This window comes from Diabrotica undecimpunctata, chromosome 10, assembly GCF_040954645.1.
Source record: "Diabrotica undecimpunctata isolate CICGRU chromosome 10, icDiaUnde3, whole genome shotgun sequence".
Classification (NCBI taxonomy): domain Eukaryota; kingdom Metazoa; phylum Arthropoda; class Insecta; order Coleoptera; family Chrysomelidae; genus Diabrotica; species Diabrotica undecimpunctata.
In genome coordinates this window covers 45,434,039-45,454,761 of record NC_092812.1, presented here as the reverse complement: position 1 = coordinate 45,454,761, position 20,723 = coordinate 45,434,039, and the positions used below count along the sequence as shown (strand labels likewise).

The 20,723-nt window shown below is 32.3% G+C and overlaps 1 protein-coding gene across 3 annotated transcripts in view; it reads right to left on the bottom strand.

Annotated features, from left to right (window-relative positions):
- Window positions 1-5,865: 5,865 nt before the first annotated feature.
- Rab32 (RAS oncogene family member Rab32) overlaps window positions 5,866-20,723 on the bottom strand; it is a 59,941-nt gene continuing 45,083 nt past the window's right edge. For all 3 annotated transcript variants that reach the window (XM_072546166.1, XM_072546165.1, XM_072546167.1), the window contains exons 4-5: window positions 9,809-9,952; window positions 5,866-6,709 (exon numbers count right to left, since the gene is read on the bottom strand). In XM_072546166.1, coding sequence (XP_072402267.1) covers window positions 6,596-6,709; window positions 9,809-9,952 — 258 coding nt within the window. In that variant the 3' untranslated portion in view covers window positions 5,866-6,595. The remainder of the gene's footprint in view (window positions 6,710-9,808; window positions 9,953-20,723) is intronic.

Here is a 20,723-nt window from a genome sequence, read left to right as displayed (position 1 = left end):
AAAATAAAAAAATAAAATATTATTTTAACTTTTAATAATTTTGATAACTGAATATTTTAGAACTATAAACAATATTGTGCTTCAACTTGTTAATTTAAATGTGTAGAAATCTACAAACAATATAAAAAAGTTTATACAGTCGCCATATATAGGAATATTTTGAAGTATACTAACCGTGACCATTTCGGCTATTTGAAACTTGTCTCTATATGCTTCTATATTCTTTGCTTCTAGTAGACTATTTTGAACCTTCACACCTTGTCGAAATTTTTAGCTTGCGCAGAATACGTCAGAAGAAGGTCCTAAAAGGTATATGAGGGGTAGTTGATGAAAAATCCGTGAAGACGTGCAGCTCATTTGGTTTTGTTTTTTTTTAACAATCTTAAAAAGTGAAAAAACTATTTTTGGCCTATAAAAAGTTTCTTATAAATGCTACAAAAAAAATGATTCAAATAAAAGTTGTAGATCAGAAAATGTTCTTTAATTTTGAGAGTTTCCGCATTAAAATACTTAAACAATTGACCAAGATACTGCAAAAAACCATTATTTTTGCAGAAATTTATAAATGTTAACTTTGACATTTAATATAACTACTCAAAATTGTGGCAGTTAGTAATTAAATTATAGTTAATTTATTAAACGGTGCTAAATTTCATATAGATCGACCAAATAATTTATGTTATTTAATTTGTTTTTTCCGGTGAGCGAGTATTTAAACAAATGTACTTGCTCAAACAGTCACTCTAGAGGTGTTTTGTAAATCGCATAATCGCAATCTATTCTTTGAGGCTTCATTTTTAAGGTATATGTATTAAAAAAACCTCAACATTTTATTAAATTTGTTATTAAAAAACAGTTTGAAAAGGCTGATTTTCAGATTATAAATATTATAACTGATATTTTTTATGCTTTTTTTATATATATATGCTTGTAAGTAGATATCTTTAATCAAAAGCTGGTGAAAAAACACATTTAAAAAAAACAGTCCCTTGTATGACCAATAGGAAACAAGATAGCATTTTTTTCTTAAAACCATATGTCATTGTTTATTAACATTAAGAGCTGAAAATTAAACAGATTGTAAATGAAGATCTAAATTTTATGATCCAACTTGTGAACTACAGGTGTGAAGTACAAATGTTTTGAAGAATATCCTACGAAATTGTTTACGCAGTAAAAATGTTTAAATTTAAATTTTGTTTTTATGTATATGTATAATCATTTATTGAAATAACTTAATGATAATTTGATAATAAAATAATAAATATTTACAAGTTAATGTTTGTATTAGATGTAGCCTTATTTTTGCAGTTTAATACCACCCTGAACGCCCGAAGTAGGCAACCAACACTACAATTATAAGTTTTGTTCACTGGAATTTATTTTCGTCCACGTGGAATTTGGATAGATCCTTAAGTTAATTTTTAATGTTTTTAGTAATGGTTTCTTAGTATTTACAAATGCAACTTTAATTATTTCTTTTAACATTTTAATTATTTCGTGTAACTAATTCATAACAAACAATAATACACAGCAAAAATTGTCTGTTGGTTGCCAGAAAGCAGGCAACTGCCAATATTATTTACTATGCCTAATCCCCTAAATAATTTTATAGAAGTTTCATAATGAGGAACACATAGGTGTGGATACAATCTGGGCGATAGGGCGATCGACACCCTTTCAATCCAAAGGGTTACATTTTTTTTAACTTAGCTCAAACTGTATTAGAAACTTTAAAAAAGTTTAAAAAAGCAACTTTAGATGTTAAGTATTGCGTAGGCTTGCCTAGCTATAACTGTTGGTGCAGTAATTACCATCAAAAATGAAGCTATGAATATAGTTTATTTACCATGCCTCAATAATATTTCAAATTTTTTAATTGGTAAACCTTTATCAACTCGGTATAGAAATACCTAAAACTTTTCAACTGCATCGCAAAAACAGGGAAATCGAGCAAATTATCCATGTGAAAATCCTCAAGACTATTTTAGACGATCTATATACATTCCGATAATTGATAACATTATCGAACATTTAAATTCTTGCTTTCCTGAAGAAATGATAAATTTAACTCTTCTTAGAGTGCCGTCACCCTACGGAGGTTGGCAATAATAATGGCTATTTTTATTTTAAACTTGCTGCTCTAAACAAATCAATCGATCTGCATTGATACCAATCACATTGATTTCAATCACAGATTTTTCAACCAAGAATTCTGCCTTCGGCCCACAAATCTGCTTCCTTGAATCTTTTCCTGTCTTATGAGTCTTAAAATTTTATATTTTGGTCCCCTCACCACGTGGCCTAGGTATTTTTCTTGTTTGTATAGTGGTGATTAGTTCTGTTTCTTTACCAACCTTCTCCAGTACTTCTTTATTTGTAATTCTTTCAGTCTATATTTTTAATACTCTAGGGTATAACCAGAGTTCGAAAGACTCGATTCTTTTTATATTGCATTTTTAATGTCCAAGTCTAAGTTCCATATAATAATATTGAAAATATATAACATCGAATGGTACGTAGTCTAACTTTCAAATTAAGATTTCTGCACATTAGGAGTGGCTTCATTCGTATAAATGCTGATCTAGCAATCTCTATTCGCCTGTTTATTTTAGCAGTATGATCATTAGTTTCACTGATCAAAGTTTCCAAGTACTGATATTTTTTTACTTGTTCTATCTACTATTAATTGTCATTGTGTGGTGTATATTTTGTAGTATTTTTGTAATTAGCATATATTTCATATAATATTTCATACATTTTAGTCAACAGCAAATGCTGCTAGTATTCTTGCTGATAAATATGGCTATACTGAGGTTGAATTTTCACTGAAAATTCAACCTCAGTATATAAAACCCTAAGAGCAGAATTGGAATTGTGGGAAGCAAATTGGCAAAGAACAATAAGACGTATCTTATAAGGGTGTAAAACTATTATCGTTTTGTGATATTGATATATATCCTACAATTCATATTTTGTTGAAATTTTTTGCGACATTACCTTTAAGTGCATCTAGTGCTGAAAGAACATTCTCTACTTTTAGGAGAAATAAAACGTGGCTTCAGTCAATTATGACTGAAGAGAGACTGGCTAGCTTGGCATTGATGAATATTCATATTGATCTCAATAACTTCATCGATAGTTACGCGCATATAAGAACACATCGTTTATATTTTGTATTATAATTCTTCTTACGTGCTTACGTTATCAAAAGGATTGAGCTCTGGTGGAACTCTTTCCGTGTTATCGAGCCCTAGGTGACTTGATACGTCGGTGTATCTCCCAAAAATTTTCGTACGCATCTGGACGTCGAGAGTAGTACAGCTTTCTACATGGTCTTATAGAAATGTTCATTTACTTCAGTAGTAGAAAGACTAATAGGTATCGTCTGGGTACTTTTTATTCTCCATTGTGTCCATTTGTATTACCAGATCTCAGTACTTGGCGATCTTTTCGCTGTATTTACCACAAAGATTATTAATTACTATTTAAATGGGAATAAGCCACAATTAAAGGTTAAAATACGTTTATTGACGTTTCAATTTCCACTTCGGAAATCGTTCTCAAAATACAAACATTAGAGTGTGCATTTTATACCTACTGTCAGGTGTCAGTTTTTTTCCACGGCAGGTATTCCTGCTACCCTCTGGGTATTGGTTTTAAGAATATCCAGAGAGCATATCCCATGCTGTTGGGGGCCATGCCTGATAAAAGAACTGACATAAAACTACCACACGATAAAACAAATAAAAAATAGTATTACTATTATTATTATTTATCTAGACATTTAGCAGATCGCCCCCCTCTCTAACAATGCTAGATCCCCCTTGGAGGAACATCCGAGTGATTTGAAGTAAGCTTAATACTATATACTTCTTTTTTATCGTCTCCAAGGGTTGACACATATTTGAGAACATACAAAGGAGCGTTAACTATCGTCCCAAGAACCTGATATTGAAGTTAGAGGAAGTACCTCTGAGTTAAGTGCATAATCTGCGTATAAATTTTAAAATAGAGGTGTAAATAAGAAATTTATTAATTGGAATCTGACAGTCTTTCCTACTTTAATTTATCACTTCAGAAATATCATCATCATTATCACTGGCTCGACAACCCTTTTTGGGTCTTGGCCTGTTCCAGGATTCTTCTCCATTCTGATCTGTTTCGTGCCTTTTTTCTTCAGTTTTTTATTTTTAAGGTTATTATGTCATTTTCTATTTGTTCTAAGTATCTCAACTTCGGTCTTCCTCTTGTTCTTTTTCCTACTGGCATCTGTTTGAATATTTTGTTTGGTATTTCGCCTTCTTCCATTCTTTCTACATATCCTATCCAACGCAGCCGTCCTATTTTAATGAATGTTATAATATCCGGATTCTGGTATATTTTGTATAGTTCAGAGTTGTATCTTCTTCGCCATATTCCGTTTTCTTTTGTGCCCTTATATATGTGTCGCAAGATTTTTCTTTCGAAGGTGGCTAAAAACGTTTCCTCTCTTTTAGTGAGTGTCGAGGTTTCTGAGTCGTATGTGAGTACCGGTCTTATTAGGGTTTTAGATATTTGGCATTTTGTTTTTCTTGCTACGTTATCTGATCTTAGTTGCCTAATTAAACCATGGTAACATTTATTTGCAATAAATATTCGTCTCTTCACTTCCTCCGTAACGTTATTATCAGACGTGACTAGGGATTCCAAGTATATAAAGTTTTTTACCCCCTCTATGTTGTATTCTCCTATTGTTATATTTTGTGGCTGCCTTATTTCTGCGTTTTTACTTACCTGCATATATTTTGTTTTGGTCTGGTTGATTTTAGGACCACTATTTTGTGCAGCTCGTTCTATTTCGTTGTATGCCTCTATCATTTCTCTTCTTGATCTTGCGATTATGTCAACATCATCTGCAAATGCTAGTATTTGCACGCTTTTATTAATGATTGTTCCTCGTGTATTGACTGTTGTGTCCCTCAGTATTTTCTCGAGTACGATGTTGAACAAGATGCATGATAGAGCATTATAGTCCCTTTTTCACATCTATTGTTTCCGTTAATCCATTTTGTATCCGGATTCTACTTTCTACTTTTAGAGATTCTTTTATCAGTTATATTAGTTGTGTTGGTATATTAAATTCTTTCATTGCTTTTATTAAGAATTCTGGGTTTATATTGTCATATGCGCTTTCAAAGTCTATGAAGAGATGATGTGTGTCGATGTTATATTCACTTGTTTTTTTCGACGATCTGTCGCAGAACATATTAACTTCAGAAATATATTAATTTTGATTCGTCTTGATTCGTCAAGTTTTAAATACATCGGGGTTTAGTTGCAATAATTAAGAGAAAGAGTATACGGATTTTGGTGGGTCACAGGACAACATATCATCTAACTTGCATATGCTGCAAATATCTCATGGCGATACTGATGACTAAGAAGATCAATTCTACACAGAGGACAAACAAGGTCACCAAGTACGCTTCTTTGTATTACACCAGGTGTTTATAGAACGTAGTGTTGTATATTCGTGTTGATAGTTTACTTAAAAGACGAGGATAGGAAAATAGATAAATGGGTGAGATTTTCTCGTTAAGCCATTATCATTATATTGTAATAAAATGCCTGATCAATGTTCAAAAACGCATCGCAGCAGTACATTTTATTCTCCAGGGCTTGATTTTCTATAACGAATGTTGGTTCTCGAGTATTTTGTGCATAATTTGTAAAAACTGATATATCATTTAAGGTTTTCGAGTTGTTTTGAATTATTTTGTTTTGTGTCTCGGGCTCTATACACAGTAAACTAGGTATCCAGCTGATTTTTCCAGATTATTATTGGGACTATTCCAGAAACCTTCAAGTTGCATTAAAAACATGTTTTTAAAAACTTTTCTTTACTATTAAAATAGTGATAAAAAATATAATGAACAATATATCTACGTAGAGAACTTACCTACTAGTGAATACAAAGAAAACTGTCTACAATCTTATCATAAAGTACAGTTCCAAAATTTTATTTGAAAAAAGTATATTTAAGTACATACTAATTTTTTCTGTATACCATATGCAAAACAAGTGCTGTTACACGTCATATTTCAGTTGTTGTATTTAGAATTTGACTGGATAAGCCTGGATTTAATCAACGCTAGAAATATTTAAAAAATTCCAGAAAAATACAGTTATTAAGACGGTGGTGGACGTTGCACAACATATGTGAGAAATATTCTAAACTACTAGAATCGTTTTCATATCAACTAACATTCTTTCTTTTTTTATAACAACCGTCAAATGCAATAACTTTGACGAGGTTTAAAATTAAGGACTTGGCAAGAAAATTCGAAAAATGTTTAATTATTAAACAAACATATTTGTGGAAAGAGAAATATCAATGGGCGTTTCTCTACAAGTCAAATTCAACTAAACTTAAACAATTCTTGAACTTTTTAAGAATTTTGTTGGTCCCATCATGACGTATAACAGTACTTGTTTTGCGATTTCTGGGTACTATTTACATACGGGAAGATCTGGTTAAGGAGTGAATTGAACTTTTAATTATAATGGTATTTGTTATTAAAGTAATATTACACAATATGGTTTAGCTCTTCTTTTAGCAGGAACAACTTCTTCTGTTTGCTGAGTTTCCATCACTATCTCGTCTTAAAGAAAATTGATCTGAGGAACGCTTTGAGTCACTGTTTAGGACTGAATCGTAGGCTAATATCTGCAATCATAAAAATTTATGTATTATGAAGAAAAATCTAAAATAAGAAGATGCATTTAAGAACTAGTCTTAAAAATAAAGTAAATAATCATCGTTCTTTTTCTTAACCATTTATTTCTTCTACTTTTTTTATCACCTTTAATGACTTTTCCAGCACTAGCTAATATATATTTTGCTTTTATTCAACAATCTAAAAAAATAATTAATATAAATGTCTCAACAACAGATAAATACCATTTGAATGAATGAAAAGAAAATTACCTGACAACTATATTTAAGAAAAGATACAGAAATAAGGAATAATAAAGGAAACCTATAATAGTGTACCCCTGACCAAACTGTGGAAGCGATGGAAAAAACCAACATAACTATAAAACTAATAACAGCTGTTAAACAAACTACCACGACGCGATAATAGAAATCAAACAAGGAAATAAGCTCAGCAAAGGATTCAGAGCAACAAAATTTTTCAAACAAGGCAGCTTATCACATATACTGTTTAACATATTGTAATGTGTTTAAATATCTCTCATCGTGACATCACTGCAACATGTTTAAATAACACCAGCGGTTCTAATTTATTTGAATCTATTTATTTTTTAACCTTAGGTACAGCACGATATTATCTTATCAACTAACTTCCTAATAACAACGCTCCTATATAGAGCAAATACATTAGTTCTAGAAATATCTGGAGCAGTCCACCTCTATTCGCCTAATATTAACAATGGCTTCTCCGTACCTCGGTCGGTACATGTATAACATTCTAAAAGATGCAACTGTTATATGGAATACATCGAAATTAGCTTTTTCCTTAGATTGTCCCCCTCTTAGATCTAAGCTTCCCGCTCAGCAACTCTATATGTAGGTACAGTATGGCAGAATCTACAGGACTCTCCGGTCCTGCATAAACATACACATTAATTCGTACGCCAGTTTCTCGGAAGATCACTTCAAGCATGCTTCTCACGCCATAGAGCACGCCATATATCCTCGAAGCTTGCCTTGTCTGTATAAGACTTCCTGGTCACCATATACTGCAAAGATCGAGGACCTTTAGGCTACTGATTTTTTAACCCGTTCAAGCGACCGAATTTCTTATTGAATTTGGATGAGATTTCCTTAGTCATCTCCAGGTATTGAGCAACACAGTGGGTTAGAGAGACGTTTTCTAGAACACTAAATAAATCCTGCTGAACTTCTGTGGTCACACCGAATCTAGCACTCTTTCTTTCTGCGTAATTTGACATAAATTCCTTAAGGTCATCGGTCATATTTTATCTCATGTTGAAGGATTCGTTATTCTTTAGTTTCATTTGAGAATGGATATGGTGCAAAACGATTTATATGAACAAATTTTGGTTTATCTTTTGGCAACTTCTTAATTCAGTATATTACGTCATTTGTTCTCTTCAATTTCATACGGACCTTCCCATTGTCTTTGCAGTTTAGGAAACAAGCCCCGCCGACGTTGTGAATTATAAAGCCAGACAAGATCACCTACTTCCAAATTTTCATTCTTGCTTCGAGAATCATATTGATGTTTTATTCTATCACTGAATAGCTGGATGTATTGTGAGGCAAGTTCATAAATGTTGTTCATTCTAAACTTCAGGTGGTCGACATATACTCCGAAAGGTCCGTAGCCATACTTTAGGTTGCAGCACAAACGAACTTCACGACCAAACATCAGGCAGGTTGAAGTCTGGCCTGTAGTTTCATTCACGGCTGAGCAGTAAGCCATAAGGAATAAATGAATGTGCTGGTCCCAATCTCTTTGATGTTTAGATATAAATTTGGACAAGTGTTTACCGATAATTTGGTTCATCCTCCCGACCATTCCATCTGAGTGAGGATGCAGGGGTATCATTCTGGTCTTATTGATATCTGCAACTGTAGCTGCTTCCTGATTTGGTATCGCATATGCCTCAGTCCATTTCATAAAATAATCCATAGCTACCAGTATATATTTATTTCATCATTCTTTTTAGAATCTTTCATCATTCTTTCTAGAAGTTTCTTCAATCATTTTCGATTTCTCATTTATTTTCGTTAAAACTGCTTATTTTGCTGACTAAAACGGTATTGTCTCTGGGTCATCTCCATTCATGTTAAGAACATCCTTTATTCGTTCTTGAATGATCTTCTTGGATCTACTGCAGTCTTCATCCCGTTCTTCTAGTTGTTTAAGAAATTGTTTTACTGACAGTTCTACGGTCCGCATCCTTAGTTACGCGTACTTTCGAAATGTTACTTCTTACAAAAATCACCATCGAACTACACGGATGTTTCCGATGAACAATGCTTTTTAAAAGTTCAAAAGTCATTGTTGTAATTTATTTTTAAATTAATAAATTATTTTACATCGTGACACCGCTGTAATGTGTTTAAATAAAACGAGCGGTTCTAATTTATTTGAATCTATTTATTTTTTTAAGCTTATAACACGATATTATCTTATCAACAAACTTTCTAATGAGGTCTATCATACATAAGTAAAAAATACAGAGTATATGTGTATAGGAGGACAATAAAGACACCTTATAAATATCAGATATTGGAATGGAAATACAAAATTGTACAGAATATAAATACCTGAAAATGAAACTTACTATACCTATAACGAAACACGTTTTATAATAAAAAAAATATGGATAAAAATATAAGCAAAGAAAAGAAAACAAGAATATATAACACCATTAAAAAAAGGATCTCACATATAGCTCAGAAGTATGTCTCCTTGAAGAAAAAAATACAATAATGTCATAAGCAACAGAACCTTTGGAGAAGAGCAGCAGGCAACTGAAAGGTGGAGAGGGGGACAAATACAAGAACCAGAGAGATCATAAAAATAAGACACGCAATAACCGATGAAATAAAAGATAAAAGTTAATCTGGTTTAGCCATATACAAAGAATTCCAGACACAAGACTTCTGAAACAAATTATAGAAACTAAGTGGAAGAAGAAAACTCCGAAAACCCCGACCAAGTTGGAGAAGCGATATAAACGAATATTTGAGAGATATAGATGCTTAGTGGAATGCTAGAGATGGCTGGAGAATGTAAATCAACAGATTTAATAAATATAATATACATACCTTTTCTACAAGAGATCTAGCTGCTTCATCTATATTAATATTATCTTTAGCCGAAGTTTCGTACCAAGCATGAAAACCATTTTCTCTGCAATATTCCTCCATCTTGCTTGGACTACTGGCAATTCCTTCCTTTTGCTGATCACACTAGAAAATAATTAAGACATTTTATTGCCCACAATAGTAACATAATATTATGTAATAATAAAACACTTACGTATAAATAAAAAAGACATACATATCATCAAATAAAGTCGTCCCAAGAATACCTTAAAAGTACTGACAATATTTTGTCTGAATTTTTATTATGAATGAGGCAGGTAAAATTAAATTATTAGAAAAACTTCATTGGCTTTATTGTCATTAAATAGTAGTGAATATAATAACACCACATAAAAATAATTTCAGAACTGCCGCTCTTAGTTTTCCAACTTTATAACTTCTCCCGAACTCAATTAACATCACAGAGGAAAAGGAGATTACAATTTCATGCATATTATCTGAGCGGAAGGTAAGTCTAATTGTACCAATAACAATAAATATAGAAACCCATTTCTATTGTAATTACATCTTTTACGCAGTCAAAAAGGCAAACAACAACAAAGAAAGCTTGAGTTGAATTGCAAAATATTTATAGAAGCTTATAATATTTTATCAACTTTGTAAGAATTTTTCATACATTTTAGCATTTTTCTTGTCCCGTTCTGTATAAAGTTTGAATTCACGTATTTCAAATACCACTATGCACAAGGTTTTAATTTGCAGTTTAAAAAATCTTAGAAGAAAAACAAAACAATTTCAAATTACCTTGCGTAAATCGCTTTCTCTGTAATAGTTGCGTCTCAAAAGCGTTGATTGGATTAATTTCCGTATGTTTCTCAACAGGAGGCCTTATGTTTCTCAACAGGGGAATATGCTTGTCCCGTCTGGGGTAGATCTAGACACGCCCAACAAGTCACCACGGCGTTAAATGAAACATGTAGAATAATTACCGGTTGTATGAAGCCTACCCCTCTCCCCCTACTGTACCGGACAGCTGGATTCGCATCACCAGACGACCGTAGATGCGCCTCACAATATGTGGAGAAGTTCAGGCAAACTTTCGATGAAAGGCACCAATTATACGGGTTTGACGAACCGTCAGGAATCAGCCGACTTAAATCAAGGAAAAGGTTTATGAGAAATGTCAGCGTCGAAGCACCCGAACTGTTCCCCCTACATTCAGAACGACCTAATGGAATGAACTTGGACTGGAGAACCTGGCGGACACTCAATCGCATACGCACAGGTGTTGCCCCTGTAAAACAGAACCTCATTAAATGTGGCATCAAGACAGACAGCGACGCACCTTGTGAATGTTGGGAAATACAGAACGTGGAGCACCTGAGAGTATGCAGACTTTGCCCATCACAGTGCACCCTCGATGATTTATGGCTTGCAAATACAAAGGGGTGTAGACGTAGCCCGATATTGGGCAGAAAAACTGTAGTCGGATCCAGATACGAAAAAGTAAAAGTAAGGAATAAACAAAATCCAACCATTTATTTGCATTGGAAACACAGGCCAACATAATTAAAAGTGGTTTTATTGCCAGATACCTACTTCTACCAAACTGGTTTTTTACCGTCTTTTTCGTTAATTCGGTTCTTCTCTGTCCTATTTATAGAAATTATAAACTAATTGATGAGTTCTAAATCAAGATAGACCAGCGATTGTCAGATACTTTACTACCCGTAAAATAAATAAAACTCTCGAAAATCCCGTGGGATCGTTGAGAAGGATTTTTTTAAGGAGTTCACTTTTCGTCTGTTGGTTGTTGGACGTACAAAATGGTTTGAGTTAGCGCTGATTTACTCAGCTGGTAAAAGCTAAGAACCAGTAGCCAGAAATGTCTGCCAGTTTTGTTAATAATAGTAGTCAATAAAATAGTACGTGATAAATCAAAGTATAAATTAAAGTGAAGCATGTAAAAAACCAGCTGGAAAAAGGAAAATTTTAAGTTCGTGCAGTTTGCTTCATCTTTAATGGTGGTGAAAACACAAATTCACCAAAAGATTTTACCTTTTTTTATAACCTGCCAATATTTTCTGATGGAGACTAATGAAAAGGAAAATATATCTGGCATTATTTTTATTTTTTTCTTCTACATGTACCTAGTAAAGTGCACTGATGCAGTGTTTGTTTTTTTTGACAGGATACATCATATATCTTTTACATGTTTGAATAACCTTTGTTTGTATACAACTCTTTTCTATGTAGATTGTAAGAGTTCTCCTACCTACATATCATGATATGATTATGACCAAGGTAAATTTTAATTTTCTTATTGAGATCATCTTTGACACAAATATTTTTACCAGATCATCGAGAGAAATTAGTATGTAACTTTTTATAAAGATGTAAGAAGGTATCAATTTGTAATGGAAATTTCTGTTTGTAAGATGTAAATTAATAGGTCCAGTTAAAATTATAATTCGGCTAGTAACATAGTACATATCAACTTTGAATTGTCTAATTTCTCTGACAATATTTCTTTCTCTTGGACAATATATAAAGAAGGCTAACAAGTTTACTGAACGACCATAATAAGTAGTACCCAACTTTTGGGCCTCCTGTCTTCCCATCCAGGTTCAGTTTATGTTACAACATAATTGTTCGGAATTTATACCACTCCCAAGAAGAAATAAACTGTAGAACACTAGAAGAAGGTATAAAGAATAGAAGAAAATCAGAAAAAATAATAAATAAATGTAGGACTTTGTTTCGGATGATGTCTATAATAAACCGATTGTATTGCAGCCAGTTGGCTATTGTACAACTTTTATTTATTCATAATACCAATTCTAAAATTTTGGAACGTTGTACTAGTTTGAATATGTCTATTGGACTAGTACCATATGTTTTTGGAGGAGCCACTTGGCAATCTCCAAAAAATGGTTGTGATAAAGTGCCTCGCAGTCATGCAAGATATGGTTGTCCCTTTCAGATTCTCTGTTACAGAGTCTACAGCTAAAGTCCGTATGAAACAGTTCCATTTTACGCAAGTGTTCCCTGACTGGCGCATGTCCAGTAATTGCCATGCTTTTGAGCTGATTACTTTTTATTTTCCGAAGTACTTCAGCCATATTAATGGGCGTGCGTCCAATACATTTTTACCATGTGCATTACCGGGTGTACTTTCCCAGTGACAGTTATGTTGTGTTCGGACCCAGGCTTTTTTGTATAAATCTATTCCTGGAATACAAAGGTGTACATTCTCTTAGTGAAATAGAAATATTTGCATTTCCACTACTACTATATATTCCTACACCCTACTTTTCTACATATTTAGACCTGTTTGTGTACCAATACAGTACGGGGTTGTGTAATTCCTCTGCTTCGTCCCTCTAGTGGGCACATGTTTCTCTGGAAAGACACATTCTTAAGACCTTTTTAGGTCAAAAGTCACCATCCATGCGGTAGAGGAGAAGGTCCTAATATGAGCCCTGTGGTTAATATGGGTCCCCATCAAAAATTGGAGATGACAGGTAGCGCTATCTTTTAAAAATAGGTTAAAATTAAGAATGCGAAGTGTTGGTTAATTTGCCGACCTCCCGCATTTGTTTTCTATTTCGTTGTATGTTAGAGTGAGGTTAGTACATTCGATAGATTTCTGATATTTATTCAGGGTAAGTTGTAATTATTGAATTTGTATCGATTTTGTTGTATTGGAGGAAAATGTTTGTTCAAGTGTGATGTTTTAGGTTTGTATTTTAGCATACTATATGCATTTCGGCTCTATAAAAAAATTTTGTCACCATATTGTGGTTATGTACAATGTGGCTAATATCTGTTGGTTCCACCTGCAAACTGTAGGTCCCTACAGGTCCCTATAGGTTGCAAATATAGGCCCCTATGAGTTGCAAATATGGGCCCCAGAAACCTATTTTTTGATTAATCACCAGTTGCGTCTTTTTTTTTAGATTAGCCATGCCTCGAAGCAAACCCAAATATCAGAGAAAAAACATAAGATCTTATTTGGAAAGACTTCTGAAAATTAAGAAGACTAGAGGCTCAAATATAGAGAAAATATTTTCAACTTCACTTGAAAGAAAAACATCATTAAAAAAAGAGGTCGAAGTACAGTTATTTCAGTGTATTTTAGCAATATAAGCTGCATATTTTGGGCTAATATGAAAAGACATTCTAAGATTGGCATACACATTAGCTACAAAAATGGATTAATTTAATAATTTAAAAATAACATTGCAGAAAGAAGCTAGCTGGATACTTTCTTAAGGCGCCAGAATACTTCCCTATCATTTCGAATGCCCACTGGAACTTCTTTTTCTATAGCTCTGGGATTCAACAAATCAAACGTACAGGAGTTTTTAAATAACTTGGAAACCGAATACAAGGAATATCATTTTTCTCCGCACAGAGTTTTGAATGTAGATGAAACTGGATTGTCAATTGTCTAGAGCAAAGTTGCACAAGTTGTAGGAAGAAAAAAAATGACAAATTGCATCAATAAAATCTACTGAATGTGGTTCCCTTGTAACTTTAATTGTAGCAATGAATGTTGCTGGTCAATTTGTTCCGCCTATGTTGATTTTCCCCAAAAAAATCGAAATGACCAATTAGTGCATACCTGGGTTATTGCTCTACCTGGGTGAATATATGCGGTTCACCCAAGTGGTTGGATACAACAGAACTTGTTTACAGAATGGATAAAACTCTTTATAAATTGTGTGAAACCGATAAAAAGGTCTCCTGTTCTTCTAGTACTTGATCGCCATTATAGCCACACGCGCAATTTAGAAGCGATTGATTTGGCTAGAGAAAGCTTTGTTTCTATAATCTCCGTATCTCCTTATTCCACACATCAGCTTCAACGTCTTGATAAAATCTATATGGGCAGGTTTAAGACAGCGAGGAAATAAGGAATTGGATTCGTGACACAATTTGACTTATCCGAATTGTTAGGCAGAGCATTTTTAAAGTCACGGTCCGGAGAAATTGCCGTAAATGGATTTAGAATAACGAGAATCTATCCCTTTGACTGTAACATTTTTTCTGGCGCAGACTTTAAAGCCGAACAATATGAAGCCGAAAAAACGTGTAACATAACATCGACATACCACATTGTACCCGAAAATGAAGCTTATTTAGGAAGCTCCAAAGCTGAAGCCAACAAATCTTTCCTCAAATGAGCAGCTGGTTCTTTACAAGAGAAACTGATGGAACGACAACTTACCTGCTCCAAATTTATTGGCAAAGAGTCCATGGATGCATCGAAGTCATGCTCCAAGGAGACTTCTCCAAGATTTGTGTTACCTTTTGAAATATCTTCTATACCAATCTTTAAAACAATCCACTCGTGGACGAAAATGTTCCAAATCACAAATAATTACCTCCTCTCCCTGCAAAACTGACTTACAAGATTCTCTCGGTAAAACTTAATAACGTAAAAAGAAAATCACTTACAAATTCAGCAAACAATGGTTCAACATTGCCGAAAAAAGAAAAATCCAGAAGAAATCAAAGATATCTGAAACCAGCAGTGAAGGCAGTTATGCAGCATCTGAATAAATTTTTCCAGTTAACGATTATGTTGACCTTGAAAAAGTTGGGCAATACACAATAGACCAAGACGCAGAATGAATAATTTGAGAGGGACGATTTCAAGCAGATAGAAAGGGAGAGCTTTGGATTCAATGCCTTGTTTCGTAGCTTATGCACACATGAACTATGTTCAGGAATTTAGAAAGACACTTAACGTTTGCGATTTTTAAAAATACTTTATTTATTTCTATTTTACCAATTAAGTTAACTTTTTGGTTAAACAAAAAACATTTTTGTGTGATTTTTCTTAGGGGCCCATATTTCCAACACACAGAGCAATTTTAAAATTTGCACCAAATTTATATTATATTTAATTTATGTTTTTCCGAAAGCTTTTTTTAAATAAATAACTGTTCAGTATTATTAATAAATATTGAATCTAAGTATATCTAAAATTTCACAAAACTATCATGAAAAAGAGAAAAAATATTTGAAAAAAAAAAAAAATGATGGCCTATATTAGGACATTCACCTCTATCCCTAATTTAATTTCAATAGACTTTCGTTAAGTTCGAATAGATTTTTAAAAAATCCGAAAATATTACTGTTCAATATTAAATTCACTTAAAACAAATTTTGAACTGCAAATTTCTAACGGCATTCATCAAAAAGTGATTTATTAATGGATAATAATTATTTAAAGTTTTTAGATATCAGATTAAACATTTAATTTTAAATTATTAACACTTTAATTATTATAATTTATTTTAGTTTAAATATAAATGGCCCAAATAAAAGATAATTAATAATAGAATGCCTTTAATTGAGATTGACAGATATTGAACTAATTAATGAGAAACACTTATATATAAATATATTAATTTTATTTGAAATCCGGCCCTGTATAGGGACAATAAACGAAAAATATTCATAATTTTCATATGCAGTCACATTTGGAAACAGTAAATAAAATGATGCTACTGCCAATCGATAGCGGGAATTTATAGGATAACCGACGTAAAAAATGGCAATATCTCATGTACGAGGGAGATCCAGAAAGTGACAATAGCCTTTCACAGTTCATTTTCTTTCGGTCTTACAAAATTACCACTGTGTTCTAATAATTTGGGTATTTCATGCGTGTTTTTCGAACGATACGGTTATACTATTTTTTTAAATCTCCTTTTTCATTTTTCACATCGTTATATATAAAATGGGGGTTACAAGTCAGCATGAAGAAAACAGAATATTTAGTTATCAATTCAGATGCAAGGTTTGAAGTGTTGATAGACAAGAACGTGGAAATCAAGCAATTGGAAAAATTTAAATATTTAGATGCACTCATTGATAAGAACAGTTTAGGAGAAACCGAATTTAAACACCGAATTAATCAGGGACGTAAAATTGTAGGATATCTTGGTGTATAACTCTTTATGGTGTGATCGCAACATTTCCAAAACGAACAAAAAAAGAATATGGAAAACAATGGTTGAATCAGTTCTTTGTTATGGCTCTGAAGTATGGACAATTAATGCAAACCTGAAGAGAAGATTGTTGGCAGTTGAAATGGATTATTTGAGAAGTGCTAGAACATCAAGGCTGGAAACGAACACCAACGAATCTATAAGAAATAATATGAATGCTACAGAAACGGTCATTGACAGAATAGAAAGAAGAGGTAAAATGGTTTGAACACCTATTGAGAATGCCTGATGAACGTTGGCCCCAAAAACTTCACAGATTGAAGCCCCCTGGAAGAAGAAAAACAGATATACCTCGACGCTCATGGAAGGAAGGAATTAGAAGAGCGATGGAATCGAGAGGTTTGGAGGAGGAGCGTGCCTTGGACCAGGAGGATTGGCGGAGGAGAACGGGAATACGGCGATAGCCGTCTCCAAAATGTATTGTATTTACAAGTTGGATCCTGTTATAAATATATATATATATATATATATATATATATATATATATATATATATATATATATATATATATATATATATATATATATATATATATATATATATATATTATATATGGTGTTTCGTTGGAAAAGTAACATACGTTAACTGAAAAAAGGGGACACTTAGGCGATCTCAAAAACCCCATACGTAATGGGTCTTACTTCATCAATAACAAAGATATTAGGTGTTTTATCTATTTTATTAATTCACAACTTTTTAACCACACTGTATATTTTTTTTTATATTTGGCACGTGAATATAGTTTAAGGTGTCCAATCGATTGGTTTATTTATAATTATAAGAAATCCAGGTCCAGATTCAAAAATTTGGAAAAACATTTGGAACCCAAAAAAAAAGCAGCCTATATTTTTAAAAATGGACTCTGCATTTGAAAAGGGGATGAAAAACTAAATTTAGTGGTGTACTTTTCAGCATAATGTTTATGTATATATATATATATATATATATATATATATATATATATATATATATATATATATATATATTGATTTATAGTATCAGCAATCGGTCAGGAAATAAAACTCTATTTGTTCAGTCTCAATATTTCGTCACGATTTTGTGACTTCTTCAGGAGAAAACTGTAAATTTATTAGAATCATTAATTATTATTGGGTGTGTTACTGTGTAAACAAAGTGAATATTTTAATACTTACAACTATAAGAATAAAAATTTAAATTTTTTTAGCATATCTAAATAAATGACATGTTTGTTTGATTTTATTTAGGAGTTATGGTAACCTCAATATTTTATAGAGTGAATTCCCATTGTACAATTTTTAGTGAGTCGGTTAAAATAAACAATTACTATGACACTATTATCCATATTATAAAGTGGAAAGATGGAATTAATAGTACAGAATTGAGAAAGAATCAGGAACACGATAAATTGATCTATAAAATGTAATTGATGGTATGTAGTCAGTTATTGCAATACTGATATTTAGGAATGTAATAAAATTATTGGTACAGTTACTAGCGAATTACTAAGTTTGTGTTTAAATGTTAAGATCTATCACATTATATATTGTTTAGTATGTTGCAGTAGATATTACTTAAATGATTGGTGTCTGTCTTATAATTGATAGATTCAGGAGTTTTATTAATGTGTACCATTTCAAGGAAAAGCCGATTTTTATAATTATCAACTTGTTCCAAGATTTTTACATTATTAAAGTCAAAGTTATGTCCTGTCTTCAAGTGGTGGTCCACTAAGGCACAAGAGTTTTTTCGTATGTTACAGTCACTTTTGTGTTGAGTGACACGTTGTTTAAGCCACTGTTGACTTTGACCAATATAACAACTTTGACATTGACTGCAATTTATTCTATAAATTATATATTAATGAATTTGGAGTTTTAGCTTTTATTTTTTAGAATAACCTTGAATTTAGAAGTGGATTGTATTTAATTAATTTAATGTTCGGAAATGTTTTGAAAAGTGGGACAATTTGGTCTGTTCAATTTTTTATGAAAGGTATTTTTTTATATGAAACTGGTTGTGGATTATTTATTAAAGCTCTATTGTAAAAGTTAGTGTTATAAATAAGTTTTTTTAATATATGTTTTGGGTAGCCATTGTTTAAAAACATTTCAAAAAGTTTCTTTAAATTGTGATCGGAGTTTCCTAGATGTCAAACAAAAATAAATTTGCTAAAATTGTAACATAAGAATTTCGGTTTCGTTCACATGGTAATGTCTATATGTGTGTTTGGTTTAATAGTCTTGGTTTGAAACTAATTAGTCAGCACATATTATAACGTCCACACTATATACATAATTAAACATTTCTTACAGTCTAATATTAATTTACGTTGAATGTTTCTTATATTTTCAAAATGAATTACATGAACGCATGATATGTTACTAAAATTTCCAGAACAACCCTTGTAGGCGAATTCAAAAAGCAAATTTTAAAAATCGCGAGGATTTTTCATTTAACAGCATAAAAGCACGACTCTGCTTTTGGAAAACATGGCACTAGATAATTAAATTTTTGAACGTGGACGTGTTTTCAAAAACATAGCTTCCAGCATGGTCAACATAGGAAGCTCAACAATTTTACTTTGTGTTCATAATTACAGTATGACTAAAAAATATATGCTTTCAGGTATATAAAGCTTATTCTTATTAATATAAGTCAACCTAAGTATTGTAGCGATGTAACAACCAAGGAAACATAATTCATGAAAAGAACTGCAAGTAGACTCTTATTACACTATTTTTACTCATACTTTATCTTGGACCAAAGCAATATTGATATCCTCTACAGATTACCGTTCATTCTCTTTACTCCTTCCGTCCATTACTCCTTGCAGAATCTTGAAACTTACGGATTTTTCTATTAGGTGATCATAATTTCGTATTAAAAGTACCCTAACTATCTTAACCTATACTATCTCGTTTAGGCATTACTCAATACGACACGTAGAGTTATAGTGTCGATTAAAATAGAAAAAAAAAATCAAATATTTTGAATAGTATCAATGATCCACAAATTGCTACTTTACCACAGTAAATTTAAATATCCTTTTATCATGATTATACGTATAAATAGAAGAAAAATAAAGGTGAACTGGAGCTTGTTAGAAATCTGATGTTGAAAAGTTATAGGAATAATGACAATATAAAGAAGAAAAGGAAGGCCTTGTGTATTTTCTTAAAAATTTGTACAGGAAACAGAAGAAAACTATACCTTCTTTAATCTTCAATACCCTTTTGTATCAACATCCATAATTTCAAAATGGCATTTCTTAGAATGTAGACGTAAGCTATAAGGTAAACCCGGTGAAGTGTGATTGTGGGGCAAGTGTGACTATACTATATAAAATTTTCTACAATTTAGGGATGCCAGCGGCATCTTGTGAGTAGAAACTTAAGTTCTTGAAACAGCGATCTACGCAAATACGCAGTTTGTAGAAAACAAGTAATTTGATATTTGACCGTTGGCGTATGTTAGTATGAATTAACTTGTTGATGTTAGTGTGCAGACTTTGTTTACAAATTTTGTGAGAAGCGAATATTAGGTGGTAAGGTAAGTAAATATTGTTCGATATAGATAAATAAATTTAAATATTTTCTAGCAGTGTCATCTATTGGCTACTTTACTAGTTGAATAATGTATCACTTTCCTTTTTTAGGGTAGTAGCAAAATTACAGTCATAGAGTAAACACGTGTTTCATTTTGTTCATCAAATCTCCATTTTTGTTCCAGAACTTTATAATTTCTCAATAGATTATGTGCCCAGACGATTAAGTGGAAGATTTCCGATTAGTTCAAATAGTGTAGTACGTGTTCATTCGGTAAAAAGTTAGTGGATTAACAGTATCGAAAATGGCTGTAAACTATCTTACAAGTGTACCGCGTTTAACCGGTAGGGACAATTACCAGGA